The sequence below is a fragment of the Salvelinus sp. IW2-2015 genome, linkage group LG9 (genome assembly GCF_002910315.2).
Source record: "Salvelinus sp. IW2-2015 linkage group LG9, ASM291031v2, whole genome shotgun sequence".
Lineage (NCBI taxonomy): Eukaryota > Metazoa > Chordata > Actinopteri > Salmoniformes > Salmonidae > Salvelinus > Salvelinus sp. IW2-2015.
In genome coordinates this window covers 20,136,185-20,151,170 of record NC_036849.1, presented here as the reverse complement: position 1 = coordinate 20,151,170, position 14,986 = coordinate 20,136,185, and the positions used below count along the sequence as shown (strand labels likewise).

The 14,986-nt window shown below is 43.7% G+C and overlaps 2 protein-coding genes across 3 annotated transcripts in view; one reads left to right on the top strand and one right to left on the bottom strand.

Annotated features, from left to right (window-relative positions):
- The window catches only part of LOC111968776 (dnaJ homolog subfamily C member 17), a 56,722-nt gene that overhangs the window by 37,228 nt on the left and 4,508 nt on the right, over positions 1-14,986 (top strand). The gene's annotated exons all lie outside the window — the stretch shown is intronic.
- LOC111968777 (cdc42 effector protein 3) lies at positions 4,876-10,659 on the bottom strand. Of its 2 annotated transcripts, XM_023994640.3 has the most exons (3): positions 10,367-10,659; positions 10,129-10,256; positions 4,876-7,824 (listed from the first exon to the last, which is right to left on the bottom strand). In XM_023994640.3, exon 3 carries the CDS (start codon positions 7,743-7,745, stop codon positions 7,134-7,136), a length of 612 nt encoding a protein of 203 aa, XP_023850408.1. In that variant the 5' UTR covers positions 7,746-7,824; positions 10,129-10,256; positions 10,367-10,659; the 3' UTR covers positions 4,876-7,133. The 2 variants fall into 2 exon arrangements, with proteins under 2 accessions (XP_023850408.1, XP_070301299.1); XM_070445198.1 differs by lacking the exon at positions 10,367-10,659 and having other exon boundaries at positions 10,129-10,331.

The following is a 14,986-nucleotide window of genomic DNA, read 5'->3' as shown; positions in this document are numbered from 1 at the left end:
CAATCAGAGTAAGGTTGTAGCACAGTTGGGAAATGTAGGTGGACGATGAAGGTGATCTGAGTCAGTTTGAGGAGTACAGGAAGTTTCAGCTTCTCTCTGTTCATGAGCTAGACATGACTCGGTCTGTCTGTGTCCATAATCACCATTACTTAGTTTCACTGCTGTGGTCATTTAGGCCTAATAATAATAATAACGCTGACTTTGTTTATAAAGAGCTTTTCCATACATTTGGGCTCGGGTCCACATGGTTTTAGACCAGCAGACTCTCCCTCCCCAGAGATGAGGATAGACTGTTTCACCACAGTAACTCAGGCCCCTCGTCAGGGTTAGCACGCCACGCAGGGTTCACAGCCCGGCCCGCGCATTGGGACTTGTCAGAGTAATGTTATTATGGTAACCGGTTTTACCGGTTAAAGCTATCTGACGCAGATTGCTTCATCTCTCGCAGAGCTTTTCAGGGCAGAGAACGAAAACAACATTTATGGCAGTGTAATTTTCACATTAGCCCTCAGTGAGAACGCTTCTCACTAAAGAGGCCCACATGACATAATGGGGATCCAGTGAATATTGGTAATATTGTCCCACATCTGGCCTGGGGTCAGTGGATACTGGGGAGAACCATGGAGGACCTGGGCAGACTGTCTGGCCTGGGATCAGTGGATACCCCAGGCCATGTACTGTTATAATCTCTACCCGGCACAGCCAGAAGAGGCCTGCCCACCCCTCAGAGCCTGGTTCCTCTCTAGGTTTCTTCTTAGGTTCCTGCCTTTCTAGGGACTTTTTCCTAGCCACCGTGCTTCTACATCTGCATTGCTTGCTTTTTGGGGTTTTAGGCTGGGTTTCTGTATAGCACTTTGTGACATCAGCTGATGTAAGAAGGGCTTTATAAATACATTTGATTGATTGGGGAACCATGGAGGTCCTGGGGAGACTGTCTGGGATCCAGAACACTGCTTCTCCCTCTTTCTCCCTCTCTTTTTCACTCTGCTTCCTCTCCCTGTCTTTCTCCCTCTGCTGCCTCTTTCACCCTCCCCCTCATTTTCTCCTTTTCCCTCTCCCTCAGTGTGACCTGCTGCGATCACAGAGGAGCAGCAGTGCTGATACCTGCTTCTTTAACCTCCCATCAATCCAGTACCAGCAAAGCAGGGAACCCAGGGACGCACACGCCTGACTTCACACTATGCGCCACTCTGTTTAATAAGAGAATCTGCTTACACTGGTCTGGGACCTGCTGCTGCACCTGGGCCCCCAAGTCCCCACAGGCCTATGGAGGCCTCTAGTATCACACACTGTAGCAAAGTTGGAGAGACATGGATGAGCCCTGTTGTACTCCTGTGCTGAGTGATTCTCTAAGTTTGTGAATCAAATCAAACCATTTGTCATGTGCCGAATACAAGAGGTGTAGACCTTACCGTGAAATGCTTACTTACAAGCCCTTAACCAACAGTGCAGAGAAGAGTTAAGAAAATATTTACCAAACAAAAGTATAACAATAACGAGGCTTTATACAGGGGGTACCGAGTCAGTGTGCGGGGGTACAGGTTAGTTGAGGTAATTTGTATATGTAGGTAGGGGTGAAGTGACGATGAAATAGATAATAATCAGCGAGTAGCTGAACAAATGGGGGGGTTAATGTAAATAATCCGGTGGCCATTTGATTAATTGTTCAGCAGTCTTCAGGCTTGGGGGTAGAAGCTGTTAAGGAGCCTTTTGGTCCTAGACTTGGCGCTCCGGTACCGCTTGCCATGCGGTGGCAGAGAAAACAGTCTATGACTTGGGTGACTGGAGTCTCTGACAATTTTATGGGCTTTCCTCTGACACCGCCTATTATATAGGTCCTGGATGGCAGGAAGCCTGGCCCCAGTGATGTACTGGGCCTTTCGCACTACCCTCTGTATCGTCTTATGGTCAGATGCCGAGCAGTTGCCATACCAGGCGGTGATGCAACCAGTCAGGATACTCTCGACAGTGCAGCTGTAGAACTTTTTGATGATACTCTGTCAGACATGGGTGTGTTGGGTCAGGCGTTTCACCAGTAGGGACACCATGCAGAGACAATACTGTAGGGGTGGTGGTCCATTCACAACGTTCTTCTAAACATATATAACCAAGCATGTCCCAGCCAGGCCATGGTGCAGAGATTTGCTACCCATGCTCCAGACTAAACTCCCTTGTATTTCGATAGGATCTAGTTTCACCTCCTGAGTGTGCTATGTTTTGTATCACTGCACTGTGCCATAATACATTATCATAATGAGAGGCTGTAAAATATGTATGGTAAATCATTCTGTGCTTGTGCTGTTTTTCAAACAGTCGGTCTCTGTTGACGTTTGATGTCAAGTTTTATTGAATGTCAGTGTGATGTACACAGTCAGCTGTGTGTCTGTTCCTGAAATACTGAGTGGATGACGTAATCTGTTAAGAACAGACTATACTGTCCCTACATAGATGGAATGGTGGTTTGCATGACAATGCGAAGTACATAGTTCAATTATGGTGGATGAGGTGTTCAAGCTGTCCCCCAGAACTCTTCACATTGCTGCCAGACTACAGGGATTCACACAGTGTCAATATGACTCATAGTTGTTAAGCCCTTACCTCCCAGAATCTCTTGAGTTTGGGGTCCACATCCAACCATCTGTATCCTCTCTATCAGAAGAACCTGTACCATAATCATGTCTTTGGAAGTCATAAATCATTGCATCCCCAATTTAGAACAATCGTTTAGCATATTGTCTTTTTAGAGTATTTATTCTGATAAAGACGTATCGCAATACTTGATACGACTTTGTTTATTTAATCTTTGAGGAAACTTAGACTTGGAGCCTGTCACAACATGAACCAGATGTAGCTTGTCATCTGTTTCGGGGATGTTTTTTCCATCATATCAGACCGGCTAGCTTCCTTCTGCTAAAGAAAGAGCACGCTCACCTAAAATAGCCCCCGAGTCTGTCTGGGTCCTGGGATGCTGCGCATAGTCCTGCTACAGTTGGCAGCTGGCTGCAGCACTGTACTCTTTCTGGATGGAGATAACAACTCCTTGTGTTCTGACTTCCTGGAAGAGTCCGTTTAGCGAACAAAAGGACTAATGTAACAGATTGGTTAATTTACAGCTGTTGCCAGCTGTTATCGGCATCAATTCATTTAACTGGGCTTTAGCTTAGACGGGGAATAGAGAAAGTGGCGAGATAACTGGACTACCTTAACACGAGGTCTGGGAGCAATGGAGACCACTGCATTTTTCTTCATGGGACAGTTAGACGGAGCAAAAGGCCATGGGAGACTGTTATTACATTGCTGACTCAGTGTTTTTCCTCTGTGGACTAAAGTTGAATTGAATCTCCTCAGACTTTTGTGCTCCTCTTCGATCTACTGTAACACATTGCATATGAACTTGATCAAATAGCTTGCTAGTTTTAATCAGCGGATGTTAAACTTTTGAGATCTTTTGATGGTTTTGTTGTCTTCTCAAGGTTTTACGATGCCCAAGTGTATCATGGATATCATGCGAAGCAGTACTATTGTGAGCTACCTTGGCCCTAAATGTGTTTTTAAATGGGGGAGAAATGTGTGAACCGGTGGCTCTGTAATGTGTCCTGACACAATGTAGAGTTCCATAAACAATATCAGTTTCAGAAACGGAATGTCTCGGTTGTCAAAACAATATTTCCACCCCCCAAAAATGTCAGATTTATTTATATTTTTTATAAAAGCCTCTGTCTTTTGTAAGATGGCTTTTGTGGTATTCTGTATGATGGTGAGTTTGGAATTTGAGGGAAAAGTGGTACCAGATATGATGCGGTACCTCAGTTTAAAATGTTTTGCCAGTTGGCACTGTGCCAAGATAATTTGTCTTCCAATTACTCTTCTCACATCAGCCTTGTGAGTTTGGGCGCTTGTTGAGAATACATTTATGTGACTTCTCGTGTGGAGGAGCCCAGTGCAGACGATGGGGTGTCGTACGGTCCAAGGACAGTCTGCGTGTGTGTGTGGGTGCTGTAGTTCTATCTCTGAGCTCTGTCTGGGACAGTGGGACATTAGTCCGGGTAAGTCTGGGTAAGAGGTAATGTAGATTTAGTCTCCAGGTTTGACAATGAAGTTATGGATGCTGATGAAGCATACAAGGTGGCCTTTCATAGGATTAGGTGAAAGGTGGGAAAGGAAGAGCCATCTTATCTGAGGTTTGACAAGAATAAGAAACCATAATGTATGGTCCTCCTTTCCTGTCCTGAGCAAATTATATCAAGACTCGTTAACTTAGAAAGCCAAGATGTCAATCTGATAAGGCCCAGGAAAACTGTCCGTTATAACGTTCCTTATGAATGGATTACTTGTTCTGCTGGTTCAGGATAAGTGAGGAATAAAGGTTGACTTCATCAAGCCCAACTTCATCTATTCAATAACCTTGCTGTGATGCAGGTGTGGTCAACACTGTGCATCATAACCATTCAGTATTTCCCTTAAGCTCCAGTTCATTGTAATAACAGTAAATTTCAAAGTGAAACCTGTGAATGAGTAGATGGATGATTTGGCTTGGAATGTCTGTCTGTACGTGCCCATGTGTAAGTATCTGACATGGACTACTTTACCTCCAGCTGTCTCATGTAATGTCAGGGTGTAATTTCTCTTCAAACAGTAAGTGTAAAGTGTGACAGACGGGGCTTTAATATGGCCTCTATGGCATCTCATGACTATTAGAAAACCAAACATACGTCAGTCCATCAAAGTGTGTAAGCAGTATTATACAAGCCATCTAAAATGGTGATGCGAACCACTGATCTTGGAATTTGACAAGAGTAAAAGAAGTTAGTGTACACACTGATCTAAAAGAGTGTTGCACAATGTGTCATTATTCTCATAAAACATACAATATACTGAAAGCCATAATTCGTTTTACTGAAAGATGCACAAAACATATGCAGTACAGATGTACCCACAAACATCAGTGACTCCATTAGATTGTTAACATGCTATCGCTAACGCTGTTTAACTGTTTGTTAGCAGCAGGACACTCATGGCTAGTGAAGTTCTCTGTAACGCCTCAAGGATCCCTGGAATGTAACAGCTTTTAGCTTTGCCCCAGCGCTTTCCTTTCCTGACAGCCCCCTGCTGTGGTGCTGGCTGTGACTCTCTCCCAGCTCCCCTTGCAGATGGGTAAGTGGGCCCAGGACTGGGGGTGGTAGGCGGCGCATCAGGCCCTGTTTGTTCAGCAGGTAGTGTTTAAACCCTCATCAGGAGCCTTGCTGGTAATGGATGGCTGTGGTCCCCAGCTTTCTTGGCTCCAGCAGCACGTGGAAGGATCACATTACCCCTCGCCACCTTCCCCTCTCGCGCCACTCACCAGAGCGAGGGACTCCGATTAACATTTAAGAAAACGGCGCTGGGGTTTTGGGGCACGGACCTGTGGCCTGAGTTGCAGCCCACCAACCACTGGCTTTATTGGAAGCAGAGCTAAGTGTTTGTTTTCATTGTGTTGTTGGAAAAGAGAGACGGGGCTGCCTTCGTGAACCTTCAAGTGGGGCCTCTGAGATGCGTGCGGAAGAGAGATTGCCCTCCCCACACAACGGAATGGCAAAGACGCCAAGTCGTCACAGCTTCAGGACCTTGGAAAACTAAGCCCTCGTTCTTTTTTCTTTCTTTAACATAACATTCTTAAATCTAACAATCCCCTCGAGAGCTCTGTAGGAAGGAACTGGGTTTAAACTAAGGTGAAATAGCAGCCAACTGAAAATGCCCACTTTGAACAGCTTGAGATAAAAAAAAAAGTGCTAAATTATTAACTAGACTATGTAACATTTTATCTAATGCTGCAACGGGTAATGCTAGAAGAACATGAACTTTGCCCTTTTAAAGCGTATGCAGTTTAACCCTTCAGAGGGAAGAATTCCAACGTTAACTCTTAAACATCACAATAGATAATATACACTCATACTGATTCTATTGCTGTATAATAGAAACAACAGATGGATATGATCAAAAAATGTTCAACAAATTAGCATATAACTCAAACATGACGTTCTGAAATGATAATCTACTGTAAATGAGAGAAGGGATAAGTTGAAACAGAAGTCCACGTACTGCCTCTTATTGTCCATGGTTTAGATCAGTGTTTCCTAACCTTTTTTGGTTACTGTACCCCAAATCACATTTTGATCTGACTGGAGAATCCACAAAGTACCCCCTCGTGCATTTTACCAGTAGGCCAATGGTCTTTTTCAGTCTTCCCCACGTACCCTCTGTGGATAGCCCAAGTACCCCGAGGGGTATACTGTGCATTCAAAGTATTCAGACCCCTTGACTTTTTCCACATTTTGTTACGTTACATCCTTATTCTAAAATGGATTACATTTTTAAAAAATGTCCTCATCAGTCTACACACAATACCCCATAATGACAAAGCGAAAACAGTTTTATAGATTTTTTGGGGGTGGCAAATTTATTAAAAATGAAAAACCTATCTTATTCACAAGTATTCAGGCCCTTTGCTATGACACTCGAAATTGAGCTCCGGTGCATCCATGAGGTTGAAGGAATTATCCGTAGAGCTCAGAGACAGGGTGGTATCGAGGTACAGATCTGGGGAAGACTACAACAAAAATTCTGCAGCTTTGAAGGTCCCCAAGAACACAGTGGCCTCCATCATTCTTAAATGGAAGAAGTTTGGAACCACCAAGACAGAGCTGGCCACAGTAAAAGGCATTGTATTGTGGGGTATTGTGTGTAAATTGAAGGGGGAACACGATTTAATCCATGTTAGAATAAGGCTGTAACGTAACAAAATGTGGGAAGAGTCAAGGGGTCTGAATACTTTCCGAAAGCACTACATACCCCAGGTTGGGAACCACTGTGTTAGATTACCTCTTTGTAGTTACAGTTCTGTCCACATCTCATCCATTACTTTTTGAGTCCATTGCATCTGATATAATTTAGCCACAGTCAGCTAATCCAAAGATTGAGATTATATCCCCATGGTGTTTCAAATGTTCTGACATTGTTTCTTTCAGTCAAGAGTTTTTTTTTTTTAATGTCAGCTGTTCATATCCTAGGACAGTTTTGAGTGTTCTAATGCCAGTCACATATAATTATGTCAGTGAAGTCTCTTGCTGAGGACCCATGTTTGTCTGGCTGTTCCTCTAATGGAGCCTGTCCATGACCTGCAGCACGTCGTCCAGGATGGAGGGGCCCAGGTCCAGGCTGAAGGAGAAGCTGTTGTCCACCTCATCCACCTGCAGTGTGTCCTCATGGCAGGTCTGAGTGGAATCTCCATCCCTGCCAGAGCTCAGACTGCCTTGGCCAGGACTGTAGCTACTGACCATGACCCCGTGGCTGGGGCTAACACTGGCCTCGATCGACCCCTCGCCCTCCTCACTGTCCAGCATGGGCAAGGAGCTGTACTCCTTCCTCCTCTCGGAGGCGCTGTGGCTCAAGTGGGCCCTGGTCCACTCTGGGATCTTTAGGGCCTCGGCCTCACCCAGGTTAAGTCGTGGGGGTTTAGGTGGAGGGTAGCAGGCCAGGAAGAGGTTATGTTCGCTCTGAGAGCTGTGCAGTATCAGGCTGTGGCCCCCCTTCAGAAAGGATAGGTCCCCAAAGCTGTCACTGCTGGCATTGTTCCCGATGTGGGCAACGTGGCAGAAGTCGGCCAATGGGAGGCTGATCATGTTGACAGAGAGCACCTCCCTGCGCTTCTGGGTCCTAGACCAGCGGGCCGAGGCTGGCTTACGGCACAGAGACGTCTTCAGTGGCATCTTACCTGGTCCTGTTGATGTCCTTTGGTTCACTTCTGAGATTAAGCCTAAATGCAGTCTACCATCTTAGAAAAAAGCTCTGTTTTGGAAAAGATAAGAAAAAAAGATAAACAAAATCATTTATTTAAATAATTTCACTTTGAGGTTAGGTTCATGTCAGATCAAGTGGTTTCCCATCAAGAACATATCATACATCTCTGATCTAAATGTCCAGGTTTACTTTCATCATTCTGCAGCATACAGGATGTGTACTATTTGTTTCCCTCTGCTTTCCAACAACGGATGTAACCTTTGGATTATGTCAAGTTTGATGTGAAAAGGCAGCAGCTATTATTTAGAGAATGCACCTGCTCTGCTTGGTTTTGTATTAATACAATTCTTCAACATTTGGCTCCTGGGAAATAGTCCAACATGTGCTTTGAAGTGTTTGATTTTAAATGTTTACTTTTCAAATCCAGTTTATTCCCATAAATGCAGGTGTGGTCTGCTGAATGCACTAAAGGAATGTCTTAGCCTGATTCTGACTTTCAGTAACTGTGCACCAAATATGCACATTTTAGAGCAGACCCAACATCCTGTATAGAACTCGCCAGCTTGTAGTCCTAAGAAACGGAAATGAGTTAGGCTTTGACCAACGAGCCATGGCTATGTGGAAATTAATGGGTTTTTTTTCGTAGAGTTTTTGGATAAACGTCCAAATTAAGGTCTGAGGTTAGCACAGGCTTAGGAGATCTGATACGTTTTGTTCTATGAGATAATATCATTCAGTTAACACCACCTTTATGAATTATTAACCTTTTAACGTGTTTTGTGTGAAGAGGTGACTCCGGGATGCTGGCCTTCTAGGCAGAGTTGCAAAAAAAAGGCCATATCTCAGACTGGCCAATAAAAATAATAGATTAAGATGGGCAAAGGAACACTGGACAGAGGAACTCTGCCTAGAAGGCCATCATCCCGGAGTCGCCTCTTCACTGTTGACGTTGAGACTGGTGTTTTGCGGGTACTATTTAATGAAGCTGCCAGTTGAGGACTTGTGAGGCGACACTCTAAACACTCTAATGTACTTGTCCTCTTGCTCAGTCGTGCACCAGGGCCTCCCACTCTCTTCTATTCTGGTTAGTGCCAGTTTGCGCTGTTCTGTAAAGGGAGTAGTACACAGCGTTGTACGACATCTTCAGTTTCTTGGCAATTTCTCGCATGGAATAGCCTTCAGGCAACCACAACTACAGGCTTCACTCTTACTTTTAATCAAGAGTTATTTTACGAATGGGGTGGAATTTGCTACATGTTGAGACAAAACCCAGATTCTTTCAGACACCGTATGCAAATTCATCTTGTTTTATTTGTCTTTAACTTTGGATCTGTTGAGCTGGTTTACTGGTCACAGACAGTTAGTCAGCCTTTCCTGTTTAACATGCTGGATCCAGAAGAGATCACATTCCACAACTCTTATTTGAGAGAGGTGTGGCAATACCTGACATGATTTGTTATGATGTAGAATTTAACTGGAATATGACTTTCATATACTGTAACTGGTGTCAAACTGGTGTTGGTTTTGGTCATTTAGAAGTTAATCTGTACCGTTTCAATCTCAGTTAGCTGTAAATGTTGAGCCTTGAACAGCTACCACCCATTTAGAAAGCAAGGGCATAAAACCTTTTACATAAGACAACTGAACACACTGAGGAAAGTGTGGCTCTGAAAAGATTTTGTCCATTATAGTCCATGTAAGCTCTAGGCCCAAAGTGCAAAATAAAATGCTCCTTATTCTAATCTAGTTGAGTATGGTTCCAGTAACTTAGTCATTTTATTGAGTAACACAGAATGCAGTTCATCATCTCTGGCTTGTCAAATGGACAATCTCAGTGGTCTCTGTGATTTTACGGGCTCCTAACAGCTTTGCCCATATAATATCTGTGTTCGTGACTTGAAACACTCACTCTGTAAATTTGTAAGGCACTACAGCAAACATGTTTTGTTGGCCCATAAAGGTTTTACTGGCACTTTAGTAGCAGCGGGAGATGGGGAGAGTGTGGACACAACAGCATTCCTTTCCAAACATGTCAGTTGGACGAGGGCGTGTTAGAATTGTAGCGGTCAGGATCACACTAAGGAAACACTTATCTTCCAAGTCCAAATTAAAGAAGTAAAATCTGCTTTGTCAAGACCATTTACAGTTACTAAATAATCTTCCTCGTCAAACTGCCTTTAGCCGAACACGTTTGATGGAGACTGTCAAATGAGTTGGCCACCTGTCAAAATGGAAATGCCTAAAGTATATTCTCAAGAGCAGGTGTTGGTTAAGTCTCTTAAAACTAATACTTTTGATAGGTTGATCGATAGAGTTTGTAACAACATGTATGATAGATCTGTTAGCTCTTACCTGTACTGCTGTGTACACAGGGCATCTGTATCCCACACCCACACGTCTGTCTCTATCAGGAAGCCAGGCTAGGGCTGATACCTGTAGACCGTGACACTGTTTCTCCTGACATGATGGGGCTTGTTCAACTGCAGCGGGAGAAGCACAGTGAACAACCTTGAGAGAGCAAACTGGTGCCACTTCCCCAGAATATTCTCTAAATCCCGGATTTAACAGCCTAGCCACTCTTGTCTCTTACCTGAGTCTTATAATCCTTATCAGTAGAGACCCTGTCAGGTTTGTTGGTTGAGAAAGTGTCCTCTGTAAGTAACCCAGGTGAGGTGAGTGTAGAAGAGGGTTAAGACAGGCAGGTGGGGTTTTGTGTTTTTTCTCCCTACCTAACGGCAGAGAGAGTGTTTGCCCTCTGGTGATGTAACTCTTCCTGCTGTGTGAGTCTGAATCATGGGCGTAAATCCCGCTGGCTGCACCCACTACCTGAGGGAGAGGGCAGAACAGGAGCTGTCGGAGTCCCCACTGATTTACTGCTTGTAACACGGATGGAATTGAACTAGGGAAAGAGCACAGCACATTCCTCACACAGACAGGGCCACAGTGACGTGTGTGTGTGTGTGTGTGTGTGTGTGTGTGTGTGTGTGTGTGTGTGTGTGTGTGTGTGTGTGTGTGTGAGAGAGAGAGATAGAGGGGGGTTACTCACACTCCGATGGGGTTAACCGATCACTAATCTCCATGGCATTGTCTCTACTCTACTGATTTCCTGTGCTCTGTTAGCTTGTGTAAAGCCCCGGGGCCAACGTAGGCCATTCTGGCTGAGTGGAGGCCAATAGGCAGTGATATCGGAGGAAGCCACTGACTAGCATACAGATATTTATGTGTAGAATGGCTGAGTTGCACAAGATAACTTGTTGCAGTTCCAATTCTCACACCTCCAGCTGCATGCTTGTTTTTGTTATTGGAATGTTGTAGGAATACTGTAGTCATAGTAGAATATGAATTGGCTTCTCAGTATTGCTAGCCTCCAGTCAATGCCACTATAGGCCCAAATGTAAATGTCTTGTAGTGTCTGTGTGTGTTTTTGGCCTCCTTAGATGTTTTCTGTAATTTAACCATTAGGCTTATTGATAATCACTGTTTGTATATTGTGTGTTTATGCTATTGACAGACTTACTTTTCCCTTCAGAGATAAAGCTTTAGCAGTGGCCAGAGGCCTACATCCCACTCTGCTCAGCTTCTACTCTGCTCCAGGGTCTCTGAGATGAAACATCCTGTAAAACAACACATTTCACTGCACTTATCCAGTGTATGTGACAAAAATAATTATATATAGATAGATGGATATATACAGTGCCTTCGGAAAGTATTCACACCCCTTGACTTTTTCCACATTTTGTTACGTTATAGCCTTATTCTAAAATGGATAAAACAAACAAACAAATCCTCAGCAATCTACACACAATACCCCATAATGACAAAGCGAAAACTGTCCAACTCATCCCAAACCATTTCAATTGGGTTGAGTTTGTGTGATTGTGGAGGCCAGGTCATCTGATGCAGCACCATCACTCTCCTTTTTGGTCAAATAGCACTTACCCAGCCTGGAGGTGTTGGGTCATTGGCCTGTTGAAAAACAAATGATAGCGCAAACCAGATGGGATGGCGTATCGCTGCAGAATGCTGTGGTAGCCATGCTGGTTAAGTGTGCCTTGAATTCTAAATAAATCACGGACAGTGTCACCAGCAAAGAACCCCGACACCATCACACCTCCTCCATGCTTCACGGTGGGAACCACACATGCGGAGATCATCCGTTCACCTACTCTGCATCTCACAAAGACACGGTGGTTGGAACCAAAAATCTCAAATTTGGACTCATCAGACCAAAGGACAGATTTCCACTGTTCTAATGTCCATTGCTAGTGTGTGTTGGTCCAAGCAAGTCTCTTCTTCTTATTGGTGTCCTTTAATAGTGGTTTCTTTGCAGCAATTCGACCATGAAGGCCTGATTTCACGCAGTCTCCTCTGAACAGTTGATGTTGAGATGTGTCTGTTACTTGAACTCTGAAGCATTTATTTGGGCTGGAATCTGAGGCTGGTAACTCTAATGAACGTATCCTCTGCAGCAGAGGTAACTATGGGTATTCCTTTCCTGTGGCGGTCCTCATGAGAGCCTGTTTCATCATAGCACTTGATGGTTTTTGTGACTGCACGCACTTGAAGAAACTTTCAAAGTTCTTGACATTTTCTTGGTTGACTGACCTTCATGTCTTAAAGTAATGATGGACTGTTGTTTCTCTTTGCTTATTTGAGCTGTTCTTGCCATAATATGGACTTGGTCTTTTACCAAATAGGGCTATCTTCTGTATACCACCCCTACCTTGTCACAACACAACTGATAGGCTCAAACGCATTAAGAAGGAAATAAATTCCACAAATTAACTTTTAAGAAGGCACACCTGTTAATTGAAATGCATTCCAGGTGACTACCTCATGAAGCTGGTCGAGAGAATGGCAATCATGTGCAAAGCTGTCATCAAGGCAAAGGGTGGCTACTTTGAAGAATCTCAAATATAAAATATATTTTCATTTGTTTAATACTTTATTGGTTACTACATGATTCCATATTTGCTATTTCATAGTTTTGATGTCTTCGCTATTATTCTACAATGTAGAAAATAGTCAAAGAAAGAAAAACCCTTGAATGATTATGTGTGTCCAAACTTTTGACTCGTACTGTATATACTGAATTTGGTCTCTAAGATTACTTTACTGATCAGATCTTTTAAAATGGCTCCAATAAACAAATTCCTGCCACCCTTCCTTCCCCATTCACTCCCTAACGCCAGAACAGACCTTTAACAGATGCAATTACTCACGCAAATGTACTAACTGCCTTATCATAACATTTATCCAAGACTGGAACTGAGCATTTCAATAACTCCCAATTCAGTATTTTATTTCTCCACCCCTACCCCATCCACTATTTTGTTTTGTTGGGAAGCCATGGTTTCATGCTAGCAGACCGTCAAGGGAGAGGATAGCGTGCTTTATCTGTGGTGATGTGGTCACATAGGGCTAGGGTTGCATAATTCTGGGAACTTTCAATAAATTCCCTGGGGTTCCAGGAAACCTGGTTGGAGGTTTACAGATTTTCTGCTTGTTCCCTCCTGATTCTGGGATCCCCCAACCAAGATTTTGTGAGTACCTGGGAATTTATTGAAAGTTACAGGAATTTTGCAACCCTACACAGAGCTCACCATTAGACCAGGGGTTTGAGGTGTGTTTATTCTCATGTTTGTGTTAGTACATTGTCCAAACTGGGGTGATTACATTGTCCCTTGACCCTGACCATAAGAGCAGCATGGGTGTCTGACTGCCTTCTTCTCCATCTCTCCCTTCTCAGAGCAGTGTTGGTACTGTGGTCTTTCTGGGACGACTATGTTCTCCCTCAAACCTAGGATGCTACTTGTTTTTGTAATAGGAAAAAGTGCTTACAGATACTGCTTTGACTGGCTCTATAAAGCCAAATTGAGGCTTTTGTGGATATTCATTTGGGCCTTTTGTTGTGTGTTCTTGTCTTGTGAAACACAGACAGAGCAGTGTTTCACTGTGTTAAGATGTTTCCTCTCACATGGAATACACAGCAGTCCGGTTGTGGCCCTGATAGTGTATGATGAAGATCTGTACAGGATTGAAACAATGGATGCAAACCAGTGAAATCCATCACTAGACGGTGAGAGAGCCTGTGTCGTAACTGTCGCTCTACAATGATGAGTGAGTCAGATAGACAGTGATGAGCTTTGTGGCAGAGCTCCAACTGAAACTCACCTGACTGAATGGATAGACCTCTGTCCCTCAGGATAGGCAGTTTAGTTGCATCTGAAGAAGTTTAATTGTGTAACATGACAAGGTTTTCTTGTCTTCATGTATAGTTGTGGACCAAATTCCAGGGGTGGTCTTATACCATTCCATACATTTTACCTAGGCAATCTTAACAGATAAGTGATGTGAATTACATCATGTCCTCTAATAAAACAGTCTGTGTGTTCCATTTCAAATCCTTGTGTATTGTTATGATTGGAACACACACTGACTTCTTCCCCACTGTGAGATTTGTAGAAGTAATGCTTCATTGCCGTGTTTGCAGACTAGCAGACCAGACGTGTGCGTGCGTGCGTGCGTGCGTGCGTGCTGTTCTCCGTGGGAGGTCAGGGAAGTCTGAGAATGTTTACCTGCTTGTGTCTCCTGGCACCGAATTATTTGTAATTATGAAATGAAGGGTTTGATATTTAGGGTTCTTTGAACGTCTGGGCTCGGAAGTCAACAGTTTGTGGACTGCTGCATTCCAGTTGCTGTTTGTTCAGCACATTAAGCAGATAAGGAACCATAACACATGCTCAAAGCAGCAGTACAGACCTCTCATCAGGCGGCACACCAGACACACACAAACCACCAGCTTGTTCAGACTCACGCACACACACAGTAGAAATGTTTTATGTGTATTTGTACTTTAACCTTCGTTTCACTTAATTTTTTTGTCATGTCTCTTTTGGGATATTGAGGGTTTCAATTCTACATTCTTGCTGGTTCAGTGTTTTAAAATCAAATCTGTTGCAATCAGAGGGCTTTTCCTGGAAGGCCCTGATGTGAAAGACATAATTCTGGTATTACAAAGATGTATTGTTGGATATTACATAGCTGAACAGCCCTCTTCCCCATCTCTCTGTCATAGAAACCCCCAACACATCCATCATACAGGGAAATGCCAGAGCACAGGGAGTTCACGTCTCAACTTCCATTTCTCTTTCATTTTGTTTATTTCCTTTACGGGTTTCCAAATGCACCTTCTCTATCCAGCAGGCTC